At 32.4% G+C, this 13,134-nt stretch overlaps 1 protein-coding gene across 1 annotated transcript in view; it reads left to right on the top strand.

Annotated features, from left to right (window-relative positions):
- Positions 1-1,007: 1,007 nt before the first annotated feature.
- LOC107697944 (ganglioside-induced differentiation-associated protein 1-like 1) overlaps positions 1,008-13,134 on the top strand; it is a 19,077-nt gene continuing 6,950 nt past the window's right edge. Inside the window, exons 1-5 of the mRNA XM_016498829.1 lie at positions 1,008-1,258; positions 2,886-3,057; positions 7,051-7,224; positions 7,817-7,911; positions 8,041-8,155. Coding sequence (XP_016354315.1) covers positions 1,055-1,258; positions 2,886-3,057; positions 7,051-7,224; positions 7,817-7,911; positions 8,041-8,155 — 760 coding nt within the window. The 5' untranslated portion in view covers positions 1,008-1,054. The remainder of the gene's footprint in view (positions 1,259-2,885; positions 3,058-7,050; positions 7,225-7,816; positions 7,912-8,040; positions 8,156-13,134) is intronic.

The raw sequence follows: 13,134 nt of genomic DNA, 5'->3' as shown, positions 1-13,134 counted from the left end.
CATATATATATATATATATATATATATATATATATATAGTAATAAAGAAAAAAAACTTTGTGTTAAAAATACATTAAAAAGTTATTCATACAGACAATTACTTGAATACACCTCTCCTGTGAAGGGCATGTTTACATTGTTTATAGGCTATTATTTGTAATTATTTAAAATAAAAAAATATGTCTAGATGATGTAACCATACAGAGATATCTATATATATTTACATAATATATTATTTATTTATTTACTTGTTTGATTGTTGATATTTTGTTAGCCACATCCATGTGGTGAAACCAACATGCATCCGTTTTGTCGTCATTTGACAAAATAAATAAATACATACATACATACATAAAAGATATCACAAAAACATAGACTGTGGCATGAACTTTTATTTATTTGTTTATTTTTAGAAATAATTATCAATTATTGTGTATTTAAGGTATACATCTTTTTGCTAGTTTTTACTTTTAGACATTGGAGCCAATAAATCAACACTATTTATACAAAATGGTAAACTTTTTTTTTTCTCTTCAAAAATTTGTAAAACCAAAATTATAACAAATGGGACATTTATGCATTTTTAAGTAGATATCCTTTCCATCTTTTCTGAAATCTGTATTTTTCTTTTGTGCGAGACGCGAGTGCAACAGTAATAGATGTCCGTCTAGAAAATGCCTGAAATATGCGTTAGAACGGCTTGGTTTCGGTTTTTATGTAAATATCTTCTCCGCATTGATGTTTTCCGCTATATTTTTAATATTTTCAACTGGATAGGCTAACAAAAACATTATAATGCAAAGACACTTACATCGTCATCGCATCTTGTGCGCCGTTTTTTTTTTGACAGCCCTATTCTACTCATTTATCGTGGACAACCAGAGTACAGCAGCGGCTCGAAAGTGCGGCTGCCGACGGCGTGTCGATGATGCCCCTGTTCGTGGTGCTGAAATCCCCCCGCGCTCTTCCTCCCTCCCTCCTTTCCTCTCTGTCCCTCCCTCCCTCTCTCTCTCTCTCTCTCTGCTCCTCTCTCACACGCACAAAATCCTCTGTCATGGCGTCTTCCAACAATGTTACTCCCACCAACTGTAGCTGGTGGCCCATATCAGCTATGGATGAAGATGGCAAAATCACAGACGGAGAGGAGAGTCACGAGCCCACGATAGAACACAAGCCATTCTCCAAAGACAGGCTCGTTCTGTATCACTGGACTCAGTCCTTCAGCTCTCAAAAGGTAAGAAAACACAGCATGAAAATGGTGGGTGAATCTATAGCTACTATGCAGTGGGACAAATAATGCCAGTCACATAATATAGCGCTTTCTCTGGATGGATGCGTGTTTAATTGGCCTTACCTGTCTGTTCTGTTGCGTCCTTTATGAAGACATTACGACCCCTCAGCAGAAGATGGAACATTTTGAATTGACTAACGTTAGCTTCAAGTCCACTCCAGCCCAACATCATCGATCACTTTATGCATAGTGTCCTGTCTGTTCTGTTGCGTCCTTTATGAAGACATTACGACCCCTCAGCAGAAGATGGAACATTTTGAATTGACTAACGTTAGCTTCAAGTCCACTGCAGCCCAACATCATCGATCACTTTTATGCATAGTGTCTATGAGATGGAGTTGGGAACAAATAAATAGCAATTTATAACGGGTATAAGGCTATCATTGTAGAGTTGTGTGTTGCTTTGCTCTGGAGGATGATGGCACTCTAAATTATTCATTAAAATAAGGTAGCTTTGTGAAAAACAAACGGTGATTTCGTATTCTGCTGTCAATTGCTTCGTGCACATTTCAGCCAGTGTCATTCCACGAAAAAAAATGCCTTTTGTGTACCTCATGAATGTGTAAATAATGACTTTAACAATTAAAACTGACACCAACTTTTACTATGTGTTATTATATCAGATAATCAGATATATTTCAACGTTAATGTAAGTTTTGAATGGCCATATACGTATATATATATATTCTTAACAGCTGGCCATTCAAAATATTCTCTTTAAGTAAACACAATGTGCTGTTTAGCTTCATGCCAAAGTGTCAGAGCTCAGAATGTTCTTACGTTGTATTTATAGTTACTATATGTATAGTTGCTATAGTTACTGCAGTAGACCTTAGAGAGTATGTATACAAACAGGCATTTTACACCTTGCATATTGAGTACAAAATGAATGAGAGTCACATTGGTTATTACTGCTTAGAGCCAAATTATGAACAAGAAGAAAATTAGACCTACAAGCCATAAAAATGTCTAACAGCTGGCCAGCCAGACATTTAATTAAAACTAGATTGCTTTCAAAGCTCACATTAACACTGAAATTGATTTTGCTTTTATTTTGCATTTTTTAGTTGAATACTTTTTTGTTACAGTTTATATTATCAGCAAAGTATATTATTCAAAATTGAAAGCTGTACTGCTAATTTAAAAATTCCCTAGTAGCCTATAATGACAGAATTTTCTTTTAAAGTCCAAAACAGTGTAATTTTATATAATTGAGATACTATTAGAGTTTTCATTAAGTTTTAATTTTGCTGTTTGTTTTTGTCATTTTAGTAGTTTTTTTTTTACGATTTGTCTATATAGTTTTTTTTATTATTGTTTATTTCAGTTTTAGTTATTTTAGTACATCAAGTTAAGCTAAATTAAAATGAGAAGCTGAAATAAAATGCTTTTTTATATGTCATGTTATTTGAGTTAACATTTACTATATTTCAAGTAATGAAAATGTTATTGTTATTATTATTATGGTTTCAGTTTTAGTTTTAGTTAACTATAATAACCCTTGTATAAAATCCTAAAGCTCTCAGAGTCTCGAAGCAGTATGATGTGTGTGTGTGTGTGTGTGTGTGTGTGTGTGTGTGTGTGTGTGATCTAGAAAGGGTTGCTGTGTGAAGAACGGGATGTCAGTCTGCCTCTCACTGAGCACAAGGAGCCTTGGTTTATGAGGCTCAACCTAGGGGAGGAAGTGCCGGTTTTCATCCATGGAGACACGATTGTCAGTGACTACAACCAAATCATTGATTATATAGAGACCAACTTTATCGGAGGTATGGCTGGCATTAATCAAACCACTTACTCATGACTATATAAATACACTTGCTTGTTACTGTACCAGCTCTTTGGTATGCATTATGATTTTTTAAATGTGTGTATATATATAAGTAGGGATGCACCGATACTTTGACTGTATCTATTTGATAAATGAAGTTAACCAACTAACATTATACATACTCTTTTGGTTTCTGTACCCAATATTTAAAAAATTTACAAATGCAATAAAAATATTGGTATCGGTACTCGGTATCGGCAAGTACCAAAAACAAAAGTATCGGTATCGGGCGAGTACTGGAAAAAGTGGTATCGGTGCATCCCTATTATAAGTAAAGTAAAGATATAGTAAAGATTTTTTTTTTGTACAAAAATAAAGGTAACACTTTATTTTAAGGACCAGTTCTCACTATTAACTAGTTGCTTATTAGCATGCATATTATTAGAATATTAGCATTTTATTAGTACTTATAAAGCACATATTAATGCCTTTTTCTGCACGACCATATTTTAGATCCCTTAATACTACCTCATACCTAAACTGAACAACTACCTTACTAATTATTAATAAGCAGCAAATTAAGAGTTTGTTCAGGGAAAACTCTTAATAGTGAATATGTGTTCCCTATTCTAAAGTATTACCTAAATAAATAATTAGTGCTGAATGGCAAATATGTACCAAGAATTTGACAGAAAAAAACAAACAAACTACTTTAAGAACAAATCAATTTATTCTCTAACAAAATGTATGTGAAAACTTGTGAAATATACTTTTGGAAATTCTACAATCCCAAATTGAGCAATCATTATCATTTGTCCCTTATAACTGCTTTTAAAAGCAGAGCTCAGTCAATTATGCACTCTTCTTCTTGGCCTTTCTGTATGACTGTGTTCATTTAAAAAAAAAAAAAACATACATCATAATTATGTATGCTTAAACACAGTTATATATACTATAAACTTTTTGAAGTAAATAAATAATTGCAGTATTATAATCAATAAAAAATCCCAATGAGGAAATACATTACAGGAATTCCATGGTGGCAATACTTACATTTTCTCAATCTACTGTAAAACTATGTTAGATCTTTATCATCTTTCTTTTTTTATGTTTCAAGACAACATAAATTATATGTAGTGCAATTATATGTTGACATACCAAGGGTTATTATTGTAAATTGAAACTATTTCAGCTAGTTGCCAAGGCAACATTTCTCATTTTAATTTAGTTTAACTTGATGTACTAAAATAACTTAAACTGAAATAAAAAGTAATAAAAACTATATGTACATATAAAAAACAAAAACTACTAAAAATGACAAAAACAACAAAATTACTAAAATTTTAAATAGAAATAATAAAAGCTATAATAGTATCTCAATGATACTAAAATAACACTGGCAACATCATGTCATAGAGTGTTAAAGATAACTATATTTGTTTTGTCCATAGCCCTGTGTAAGCAATACAAATGCTAAATCACAATCAGTGTAGTGCACTATATTTTCTCTCACACGGCTGCATGGCTGTGTGTCATTGTGAATGTCTTCGCAGTTTGAGTGTGGGGGTGTTCTCACTGAAGCTCGTCTCTGATCCAAGATCACTCACTCATTTAAGTGATAAGAGCTCAGCTGAGCATGATCACTCAAGCTCAATGAAAGAGATCGAAGCAGACACTTCTGAACTATCTTTTACATTTTAGAGTGTCCAGACACAAATTTATCAGTAATATAGTAATATATTTGATGCATCAATTTGATATGAAACTCGGTTTGCATTTTGAGCACTGACTATTGTTTCAATGTAAGATTTTCAGATTTTGATTTTGAAATGTGTATATATATATATATATATATATATAAAGGAAATTGTTTAAAAATTAAGTTTAAACTAAGTCTGTATGTTAAATGGTTTAGGGCTAAAGTAAATGAAAAATGTAATATTTAGTGTTGGAAGCTGCACGGCGAACATTAAAATAAAGCGTAATTCATTCAGATGACTCTGAATGCATAAAAACCATGTAAACGTGTAAAAATGTGCTTGACAAATTTACTGTACGATTTGCTATTTGCTTGTGTTGTGAATGGTGTTAATGAGTTTATGTCCTAAAGAACAAATTGTGAAAATGCTTGTTCACACGTGTTATGCTACAGGCCAACCCAATTTACAATCGCCATCCACAGCTTTCATTTATATTTTATAATGAGACCTGGTAGATTTTCATGATGTTTGTGCCTTGGTGGTGTGCCAGGGTAACAGAGAGATGTTTGATCCTGTATTTATCGGATGAATTGATCATGGAGAGCTGCAGGTCAGCATGCCGGAGGTGCAGAGCAGTGTAAAATGGGATACCTCTTTGTACCATCCTCTATCTACCCCACACTATAGGCGTGTTTTTTACCAGATATGACAGCTTTTTCACTGTTGTTGACACCAAATGTTTGACTAAATCTGACTTCAGTCCATAGATTGGTCACCAAGAGACAAAGACAGATAAACGGAGAAAAAGACCATAATATCTTATAAAGCTGCTGTTAGCATTTCCATTCATCTTAACCCTGTAAAGCCAGACATATGAAATAGTTTTTAAAAATGGAACAGTTTATTGAACTTTGACAAAATCTAAAAAAAAAAGTCTTTAAAAAATTGTATATGTGTTTTTCTTGAGTACTATATCTGATACATCAGGCTTTTATGGCTCATATAGTGTGATATAGTGAGTATATGGAGCTCATACTTAAGGTGGAAAGAAAGTTGCTGATATTTATATGGCCAACAATTAAGATAAAATTCCGATATAAATCAGTGAGAACAGTATAACAGACTACTTGCATAAAATGCATATAAATATCAGTTGTCACTCTATATTTCCCAATAATATGTCTTAGTAAGATATTTAAATTCCTAGTTTTATGATTAAAGCTCTGTACTTTAAATTGCGGGGAGAAATCATATAATGCAATGCAATACATTGATGACTGAGAGATGAACAAATAAACATTCATCAAAAGCTTGATGTATCATATTTGATATTCACATTTTAACTTAATTTTTGTATGGATAATCAAGTAAACCTAAATTGCGTCAGTCCAGTAAGTGTTCATTTGAAAATATGACTAACAATGTAAAGATTTTTCTTGGGTTTACTTTATAAAAATCAGTAAAGACTTCACAGAAGATGTTTTTAGATTGATACTTGAAGGCCTTTTACTTGCTAAAAAATATGAAATATCGATCAGACAATGGACGGCATTTAGTAGAAACAGGTTTTTCAGCAACGTTTTGATCATGTTAATAATTTAGAGGCCTTAGGAATTTGCATAACACATATGTGACCCTGGAACACAAAACCAGTCACAAGGGTCCATTTTTCGGAAATAAGCTGAATAAATAAGCTTTCCATTGATGTATGGTTTGTTAGGATAGGACAATATTTGGCCGAGATACAACTATTTGAAAATCTGGAATCTGAGGGTGCAAAAAAATCTAAATCTTGAGGAAATCGTCTTTAAAGTTGTCCAAATGAAGATCTTAGCTATGCATATTACTAATCAAAAATTCAGTTTTAATATATTTACAGTAGGAAATTTACAAAATATCTTCATGGAACATGATCTTTACTTAATATCCTAATGATTTTTGGCATAAAAGAAAAATCTATCATTTTGACCTGTACAATGTATTTTTGGCTATTGCTACAAATATACCCCAGCGACTTAAGACTGGTTTTGTGCTCCAGGGTCACATATGATGCAGTAGGCTTTACAGGGTTAATATCAGTGGCTTGTGATTTAAATGTTGCAACAAAAAACACACTTTAGTTTTGATGATTCTTGTGTTTTGGTTATTTTGGGGTTTTGTATGAAAGGTCAATCATTGACCAATTTGAAAATAAGGAGGCAAGCAGGTTAATTATATGACCACATCAGAAAAGTCACGGCTGTATTTATGTATATTCAAAAATCTTTGTGTGTGTTCTTTTTTTCTTTCAGACACAGTAGCCCAGCTGATTCCAGATGAAGGAACTCCCATGTATGCAAGGGTACAGCAGTACCGAGAGCTGCTGGATGGGCTACCTATGGATGCTTACACACATGGATGCATCCTGCACCCAGAACTCACAACCGACTCCATGATCCCAAAGTACGCCACTGCTGAAATACGTAGTAAGTGATGCTACAATTCAGTGCACCATTAATTCCTATTAAAGAACATTTTTCTTTGTGAAATGCACAGAGAGCAAAGCATCTGACTCTTTGCAAAACCTGCTTAGTCTGGGAATCCTTTTATTTCTCAGAAGTGAAGTTTTGAAGCAAATTGCTGTCTCAAATGTTGACAAAATGCTCTAATGCTGGCCTATTTATACAGAGTTCATCGAAAGTGGATCTACAGTACAACGCAAATAAAGCCAAAGAGTTGATCCAGCCAATGAGTTGCAGCTAAATAAATTATGTCACTGAAACCCAGCATAGTTGCAAATAAATCTCTTTTATAGTTCATAACTTGGAGGGAGTTCCTATGATAGGTGTTGTTTATCACAGTCACTGCTGTGATTTTATGCATGAAGTCTTATTCAATTCCTTAATTAGTTGTCAGGAACATTAAAAATTTGCAGAAAATAGGGCCAGTTCACAATGTGCTGGCCGACAATGTTAACTATGAATAACTCATTGTGAAGGAAACACAAAATCTTCTCAGTTTTGGGGGTGTGTGAAAGCTCTTTTACTGAACTACACCATTTGGTCTGATTTCTCTCAGGACATTTGGCCAATGCGGCATCTGAACTGATGAAGTTGGACCATGAAGAACCGCAACTGACAGAACCATACCTCTCCAAGCAGAAAAAGCTCATGGTAAGTCAGCATACATGATGTGTATCACAGGATGGATACTGCTGAAATATGAGATTAAACTGCAGTCATATCTTAATATGAAAATTAAATAATAGATTGTACTTGTCTTGAATACTTTTTTTATTGTAGGCGAAGATCTTGGACCATGACAATGTGAACTACCTGAAAAAAATTCTTGGTGAGTTGGCAATGGTACTAGACCAAGCAGAGGCAGAGCTGGAAAAAAGAAAACTGGAATATCAAGGTAAGTTTTCTGTTCACTTAAAATAAATAACATTAAAATACTAATAAAATAAACTTATTTTTGGTTATTATATTTAAACAAAACAACAAATGAAAACATAATCATAATAAAATAAAATAATCTTATTTAATAAACTTATTTAATTTATTTTTACTAAAAAAATAATATAAGAAAATAATATAAATATTTAATAAATATAATAACCTTATTTTATATTGTTTTATTAAAATACACTAAGGTAAAATAAAATATATTAAAATAAGGTTGTTGTATTTTGTTGCATTTTATTATTAAAATGACCTTGTTTAAATACCTTTTCTTTTTGAAACATGATCTTTGATTAAATATTTCATTATTTTTTATAGGTGCATGGCTAAGGGTTGCCCGACTAAGTATTCATAGTTGTGTAAATACTGTCATACTAACAGCTGTCTGAATAATTTTGGGTTGATTGTAATCTATTACATACCTTTCTATCAAAGTTATCTAACATTATCAAGCTGAATTTGTTCTGACACAGTTTAACTCTGAGTTCTTGTCATATTTTATTACCATTTTCTAAACTATAGCGAATAAACTGTGATAATGTGAGAAATGTTGAAGGTGTCTGAATAAATTTTGGTTTGACTGTATCTATTTGATAAATGAAGTTAACCAACTAACATTATACATACTCTTTTGGTTTCTGTACCCAATATTTAAAAAATTTACAAATGCAATAAAAATATTGGTATCGGTACTCGGTATCGGCAAGTACCAAAAACAAAAGTATCGGTATCGGGCGAGTACTGGAAAAAGTGGTATCGGTGCATCCCTATTATAAGTAAAGTAAAGATATAGTAAAGATTTTTTTTTTGTACAAAAATAAAGGTAACACTTTATTTTAAGGACCAGTTCTCACTATTAACTAGTTGCTTATTAGCATGCATATTATTAGAATATTAGCATTTTATTAGTACTTATAAAGCACATATTAATGCCTTTTTCTGCACGACCATATTTTAGATCCCTTAATACTACCTCATACCTAAACTGAACAACTACCTTACTAATTATTAATAAGCAGCAAATTAAGAGTTTGTTCAGGGAAAACTCTTAATAGTGAATATGTGTTCCCTATTCTAAAGTATTACCTAAATAAATAATTAGTGCTGAATGGCAAATATGTACCAAGAATTTGACAGAAAAAAACAAACAAACTACTTTAAGAACAAATCAATTTATTCTCTAACAAAATGTATGTGAAAACTTGTGAAATATACTTTTGGAAATTCTACAATCCCAAATTGAGCAATCATTATCATTTGTCCCTTATAACTGCTTTTAAAAGCAGAGCTCAGTCAATTATGCACTCTTCTTCTTGGCCTTTCTGTATGACTGTGTTCATTTAAAAAAAAAAAAAACATACATCATAATTATGTATGCTTAAACACAGTTATATATACTATAAACTTTTTGAAGTAAATAAATAATTGCAGTATTATAATCAATAAAAAATCCCAATGAGGAAATACATTACAGGAATTCCATGGTGGCAATACTTACATTTTCTCAATCTACTGTAAAACTATGTTAGATCTTTATCATCTTTCTTTTTTTATGTTTCAAGACAACATAAATTATATGTAGTGCAATTATATGTTGACATACCAAGGGTTATTATTGTAAATTGAAACTATTTCAGCTAGTTGCCAAGGCAACATTTCTCATTTTAATTTAGTTTAACTTGATGTACTAAAATAACTTAAACTGAAATAAAAAGTAATAAAAACTATATGTACATATAAAAAACAAAAACTACTAAAAATGACAAAAACAACAAAATTACTAAAATTTTAAATAGAAATAATAAAAGCTATAATAGTATCTCAATGATACTAAAATAACACTGGCAACATCATGTCATAGAGTGTTAAAGATAACTATATTTGTTTTGTCCATAGCCCTGTGTAAGCAATACAAATGCTAAATCACAATCAGTGTAGTGCACTATATTTTCTCTCACACGGCTGCATGGCTGTGTGTCATTGTGAATGTCTTCGCAGTTTGAGTGTGGGGGTGTTCTCACTGAAGCTCGTCTCTGATCCAAGATCACTCACTCATTTAAGTGATAAGAGCTCAGCTGAGCATGATCACTCAAGCTCAATGAAAGAGATCGAAGCAGACACTTCTGAACTATCTTTTACATTTTAGAGTGTCCAGACACAAATTTATCAGTAATATAGTAATATATTTGATGCATCAATTTGATATGAAACTCGGTTTGCATTTTGAGCACTGACTATTGTTTCAATGTAAGATTTTCAGATTTTGATTTTGAAATGTGTATATATATATATATATATATATATAAAGGAAATTGTTTAAAAATTAAGTTTAAACTAAGTCTGTATGTTAAATGGTTTAGGGCTAAAGTAAATGAAAAATGTAATATTTAGTGTTGGAAGCTGCACGGCGAACATTAAAATAAAGCGTAATTCATTCAGATGACTCTGAATGCATAAAAACCATGTAAACGTGTAAAAATGTGCTTGACAAATTTACTGTACGATTTGCTATTTGCTTGTGTTGTGAATGGTGTTAATGAGTTTATGTCCTAAAGAACAAATTGTGAAAATGCTTGTTCACACGTGTTATGCTACAGGCCAACCCAATTTACAATCGCCATCCACAGCTTTCATTTATATTTTATAATGAGACCTGGTAGATTTTCATGATGTTTGTGCCTTGGTGGTGTGCCAGGGTAACAGAGAGATGTTTGATCCTGTATTTATCGGATGAATTGATCATGGAGAGCTGCAGGTCAGCATGCCGGAGGTGCAGAGCAGTGTAAAATGGGATACCTCTTTGTACCATCCTCTATCTACCCCACACTATAGGCGTGTTTTTTACCAGATATGACAGCTTTTTCACTGTTGTTGACACCAAATGTTTGACTAAATCTGACTTCAGTCCATAGATTGGTCACCAAGAGACAAAGACAGATAAACGGAGAAAAAGACCATAATATCTTATAAAGCTGCTGTTAGCATTTCCATTCATCTTAACCCTGTAAAGCCAGACATATGAAATAGTTTTGAAAAATGGAACAGTTTATTGAACTTTGACAAAATCTAAAAAAAAAAGTCTTTAAAAAATTGTATATGTGTTTTTCTTGAGTACTATATCTGATACATCAGGCTTTTATGGCTCATATAGTGTGATATAGTGAGTATATGGAGCTCATACTTAAGGTGGAAAGAAAGTTGCTGATATTTATATGGCCAACAATTAAGATAAAATTCCGATATAAATCAGTGAGAACAGTATAACAGACTACTTGCATAAAATGCATATAAATATCAGTTGTCACTATATTTCCCAATAATATGTCTTAGTAAGATATTTAAATTCCTAGTTTTATGATTAAAGCTCTGTACTTTAAATTGCGGGGAGAAATCATATAATGCAATGCAATACATTGATGACTGAGAGATGAACAAATAAACATTCATCAAAAGCTTGATGTATCATATTTGATATTCACATTTTAACTTAATTTTTGTATGGATAATCAAGTAAACCTAAATTGCGTCAGTCCAGTAAGTGTTCATTATGACTAATGACTAACAATGTAAAGATTTTTCTTGGGTTTACTTTATAAAAATCAGTAAAGACTTCACGTTTTTAGATTTTAGATTGATACTTGAAGGCCTTTTACTTGCTAAAAAATATGAAATATCGATCAGACAATGGACGGCATTTAGTAGAAACAGGTTTTTCAGCAACGTTTTGATCATGTTAATAATTTAGAGGCCTTAGGAATTTGCATAACACATATGTGACCCTGGACCACAAAACCAGTCACAAGGGTCCATTTTTCGGAAATAAGCTGAATAAATAAGCTTTCCATTGATGTATGGTTTGTTAGAATAGGACAATATTTGGCCGAGATACAACTATTTGAAAATCTGGAATCTGAGGGTGCAAAAAAATCTAAATCTTGAGGAAATCGTCTTTAAAGTTGTCCAAATGAAGATCTTAGCTATGCATATTACTAATCAAAAATTCAGTTTTAATATATTTACAGTAGGAAATTTACAAAATATCTTCATGGAACATGATCTTTACTTAATATCCTAATGATTTTTGGCATAAAAGAAAAATCTATCATTTTGACCTGTACAATGTATTTTTGGCTATTGCTACAAATATACCCCAGCGACTTAAGACTGGTTTTGTGCTCCAGGGTCACATATGATGCAGTAGGCTTTACAGGGTTAATATCAGTGGCTTGTGATTTAAATGTTGCAACAAAAAACACACTTTAGTTTTGATGATTCTTGTGTTTTGGTTATTTTGGGGTTTTGTATGAAAGGTCAATCATTGACCAATTTGAAAATAAGGAGGCAAGCAGGTTAATTATATGACCACATCAGAAAAGTCACGGCTGTATTTATGTATATTCAAAAATCTTTGTGTGTGTTCTTTTTTTCTTTCAGACACAGTAGCCCAGCTGATTCCAGATGAAGGAACTCCCATGTATGCAAGGGTACAGCAGTACCGAGAGCTGCTGGATGGGCTACCTATGGATGCTTACACACATGGATGCATCCTGCACCCTGAACTCACAACCGACTCCATGATCCCAAAGTACGCCACTGCTGAAATACGTAGTAAGTGATGCTACAATTCAGTGCACCATTAATTCCTATTAAAGAACATTTTTCTTTGTGAAATGCACAGAGAGCAAAGCATCTGACTCTTTGCAAAACCTGCTTAGTCTGGGAATCCTTTTATTTCTCAGAAGTGAAGTTTTGAAGCAAATTGCTGTCTCAAATGTTGACAAAATGCTCTAATGCTGGCCTATTTATACAGAGTTCATCGAAAGTGGATCTACAGTACAACGCAAATAAAGCCAAAGAGTTGATCCAGCCAATGAGTTGCAGCTAAATAAATTATGTCACTGAAACCCAGCATAGTTGCAAATAAATCTCTTT

This window comes from Sinocyclocheilus anshuiensis, unplaced genomic scaffold, assembly GCF_001515605.1.
Source record: "Sinocyclocheilus anshuiensis isolate Anshui unplaced genomic scaffold, SAMN03320099.WGS_v1.1 scaffold78, whole genome shotgun sequence".
Taxonomy (NCBI): domain Eukaryota; kingdom Metazoa; phylum Chordata; class Actinopteri; order Cypriniformes; family Cyprinidae; genus Sinocyclocheilus; species Sinocyclocheilus anshuiensis.
This window is presented reverse-complemented; position numbering and strand designations above follow the sequence as displayed.